Raw genomic sequence first — 4,097 nt, 5'->3', positions numbered from 1 at the left:
ATGTGGCTTTTTGTGTTTAATCAAGATCAAACAGTAACTTCTTACACATTTAACAAGTGTGAGATCCATAACGCCTTTGGGAACAAAACAAAAGTTCTATGCTACAATCAGAAATTGTTAGAAGTCCCAACCTATCTACCAAGTAAACTTGTGTTTTTGGATTTATCTCAGAACAGTATCCCAAGTCTGGAGAAGAATGACTTCAAGAACTTCAGCCATTTGCAAGCTCTCAACATTTCCCAGAATAACATAAGTAAAATTGAAGATGGTGCTTTCATTCATACAAGCCACTTGGAATTTTTGAATCTTAGTGCAAATCAACTACAGCTTCTCTCCAGTTCTATGTTTGATGGACTCATGAATCTTACCACTTTACTACTTGCCAGCAATAAAATATACAGGATCAACTCTTCTGCCTTTGCCAACTTGGAGAATTTAAAGGTAATTGATTTATCTTCAAACAAACTATATACCCTGAGTGCTATGCATGCTGTCTTTAATATGAGATCTTTAAGAGAGTTGCACATCAAAGACAATGGCTTGCAGAACTTCTCAACCAAAGAAATTATTAGTTCACCTCCATTGCTTCAGCTAGATGTATCCCATAATCCAATTTCCCTCATTAATATTACAACTCCAGTTCTGCAAAAACTTTTTTCACTTGATTTATCTTTTGCCATTGCCAATGACTCTATTTTATGGGAAATAGAAGATCCTTGCTTTCTGGAGGGCTTAAAGGTATTATATTTAAGAGGGATAGCAATGGAGCCATCTGAAATCTCAAAAGTGATCCAAATGCTGAATTGTTCTCAGTTAAAGATTATCCACCTAAACCAATTAAATATAACAGAATCAGATAATCTGATAGAAAAAGTATGCCAATGGCACCAGCAAGTGCAAAGTCTTAACTTTCAAGGCAATGTGTTCACAAACATTAATGTGGGTGCTTTTGAAAATTGTACACATTTAAAGTTTTTGGATATGTCATTTAATATGCTGAAAAGGCTACCGATGGCATCTTTTCAATCACTGAATTTGTTGCATTCCATTTCTTGGACAAACAACATATCCACTCTTGTGCCAATTATTACTCCTAATGTATCGTTATTAGAAAGACTAGATCTTAGCTTTAATAAAATCACTAAAATTACTTCTGATGACTTCAGATATTTAAATAATTTAAAGGCCTTCTACATCAATGGAAACCAGATTGCTTTTGTCTCTTCACATACTTTCGATAATCTAAACAATTTGCAAGAACTACATATAGGGCAAAACAGTTTAGCAACAATCACACAACCTTTCTCCAGAAGCCTAAATAAACTGGAAGTGTTGGTGGTCACGCAAAATAATTTGGAAACCATAGAGAGGGGTATTTTTAAGAATCTTTCTTCTCTTCGGTTTCTTAATCTGGCAGACAATAGGATTGACACAATAGTACCAGGAGCCTTTGAAGGTCTGAGCAATCTCCAGATTCTTATTCTTGGAAATAACAGGATTGGAAAAAAATCTTTTCAGGGAGATCTTTTCCAAGGGGCAAGCTCTTTAGCAGACCTTGATCTTTTTCATAATTATATCAGCTATGAATCCTCAAAACCGCTGGCCAATCCACCCTTTAAACTTTTGAGTTCTTTAAAGAAACTAAAGATAAACAGCCAGGGTGGCAGTGGACTTAAGTATTTTCCAGTGAATTTTTTAGAAGGTTTGGAATCCATTGTGCAGCTACACGCAGGCAATTTAGCCATCTCTTCTTTAGAGCCAGAGACATTCACTTTTACTCCTACTCTTCAAGAGCTTGATTTGAGCAACAATAAACTCAGTTCACTAAGCAATACTTTATTCCACAACATATCAAAGCTGAAAGAATTGCACCTGAATAGAAATAGGCTGAATTCTCTCAATTTTTTTCTCAATGCCAACCTTTCAAGACTGACTTTCTTCAGAGCAACTGGGAATGAAATAGACGTTATCACAGAAGAGCAATTAAGCATGTTGCCTTCCCTTCTCTTCCTTGATCTCAGGCAAAACTCTTTCGTCTGCATATGCAGCAACCAAGTGTTTATCCAGTGGTCACTGCAGAATCCTAAAACTCAGGTGCTCCATTTCAATGAGTACAGTTGCGCTTTCCCTCCAGAAGATAAAGGAAACCCGCTCTCGACTTTTAACACATCTTTTTGCTTTATGTATTATGAATTCATCTTGTTTATCGCAAATGCAACAGCAGTTCTTTTACTTATGCTTGCCTGTGTTTTTTATCAATGGAAATTGCACATAGTCTATGCATTTCATCTATTGCTTGCTTATTATATTGACAAGAAACAAAAACAGAAGCAGCAAGGTATGAGGTACAATCATGATGCATTTCTTTCCTATAACACGCATGATGAAAAATGGGTAGTGGATGAGCTACTTCCAATGCTGGAAAACCAATATAACTGGAAAGTTTGTTTGCATCACCGGGACTTCGAGGCAGGACGGCCCATCCTTGAAAACATTGTAGATAATATCTACACAAGCAGGAAGACTATTTGTGTAATAAGTCGCCACTATCTGGAAAGCGAGTGGTGCTCCAAGGAGATACAAGTAGCAAGCTTTCGTATCTTTGATGACCATAAGGATGTCCTGGTTCTTATCTTCCTGGAAGATGTTCCTCCTGAATATCTTTCCCCCTACCACAGAATGAGGAAATTGCTAAAGACAAAAACTTACCTCAAATGGCCAGAAGATGAGCAGGAAATTCCATTGTTTTGGCACAGGCTCAATATGGCCATGAAAACAGGAGATGGAAAAGAGGATGAAAATCCTGTTTTGGCTGGATTTGTTCCGGATGAAATTCCATAAAGACTCTGTTCCTCATAAAGAATAGCTACAGGATGCTTAATCAGAACATGTCTTTTCAAATATGGTTATAAGTAGTTCTTGACTTCTGACCCCCATTCAGCCTAAAATTTCTGTTGCTACGTGAAACATTTGTTAAGTGAATTTAACCTTCTTGTCACAATTATTACGTGAGTTACTGCAGTTGTTAAATTAGTCACACGGTTGTTAAGGGAATCTGGCTTCCCAATTGACTTTGCTAAAGGGGATCTTATGACCACGAGTCACTGGAATCATCATAAATATGAGCCAATTGCCAAACGCCCGAACTTTGATCACATGACACTGATGATGTTGCAATGGTCATAAATGTGAAAAACAGTCATAAGCAACTTTTTTCAGTGGTGGTGTAACTTTGAACAGTCACTAAATGAACTGTTATAAGTCGAGGATTACCTGTACAAATATTCCTATCTGTTATTTGGCGTTGTTGCTTATACAAGGTTTTTTCCCCCTTTCATTGAGAAATAGTAGAAAAACAGAATTTTAAAAAACACTTGTTTTCTTCATGTTTTCATGCCGAGATTTCCATGCTGATCTTTAGCTTTACTATGTACAGTATATCTGTGAATCGAAAATTTTATATCTAAAAATAAACTTACAATCTATTTCAAGCATTTGTATCTAGAAGTGACGGTAACTATGTTCATAGGATGTTAAACAGAAGCAGACTTCTCCAGTTTTCGGCTAAGTTCTGGGCATACATTTTGTTAAAGTCAGTGGTGTTTATTCCTACATCATTTTTACATCAAATGATTTTTGCAGAATATCTCCGAGAAAGAGAGTAAAGAGAAGATGCCTGTATTTCACTGATTGTATGATTATGTGCGGCAATCAGATTTCGATGCAAATAGAATTCTACAACTAAAGCCAATACAATGCTATGTTCATCAGAACTGGGTGGGATTGCATCCAAAGAGATGCACAACAGCAAATAACAGCAAAAATGGGAATAACTATGATGTCTAATTAGATGCAATATTGGGAAATCAAGTATAAAATTATCATTATTTCTGTCATGAAATATATTAAGTATAATAGACAACATAGATTTAAGCTTGTTAAACAGTGTAATTTGCATTTTTTTTTAAAAACGTATAGTATATTGAAAAGTCAATACAAACCATTAATATAGTTGAATTGGAGAAATTATTAGAGTTTTGAATCTAATGATAATTATTGAGACCTATTTCGAATTTGAATTTATTAAGTCAATAGAA

The 4,097-nt window shown here is 35.5% G+C and overlaps 1 protein-coding gene across 1 annotated transcript; it reads left to right on the top strand.

Annotated features, from left to right (window-relative positions):
* Positions 1 to 3,492, top strand: LOC139159429 (toll-like receptor 13). The gene has a single exon (XM_070736745.1). It carries the CDS (start codon positions 1 to 3, stop codon positions 2,839 to 2,841), a length of 2,841 nt encoding a protein of 946 aa, XP_070592846.1. The 3' UTR covers positions 2,842 to 3,492.
* The last annotated feature ends 605 nt before the right edge of the window (positions 3,493 to 4,097 follow it).

This window comes from Erythrolamprus reginae, chromosome 2, assembly GCF_031021105.1.
Source record: "Erythrolamprus reginae isolate rEryReg1 chromosome 2, rEryReg1.hap1, whole genome shotgun sequence".
NCBI lineage: Eukaryota > Metazoa > Chordata > Lepidosauria > Squamata > Dipsadidae > Erythrolamprus > Erythrolamprus reginae.
The sequence above is the reverse complement of the archived record's forward strand: the minus strand, read 5'-3'. Positions and strand labels throughout refer to the sequence as shown.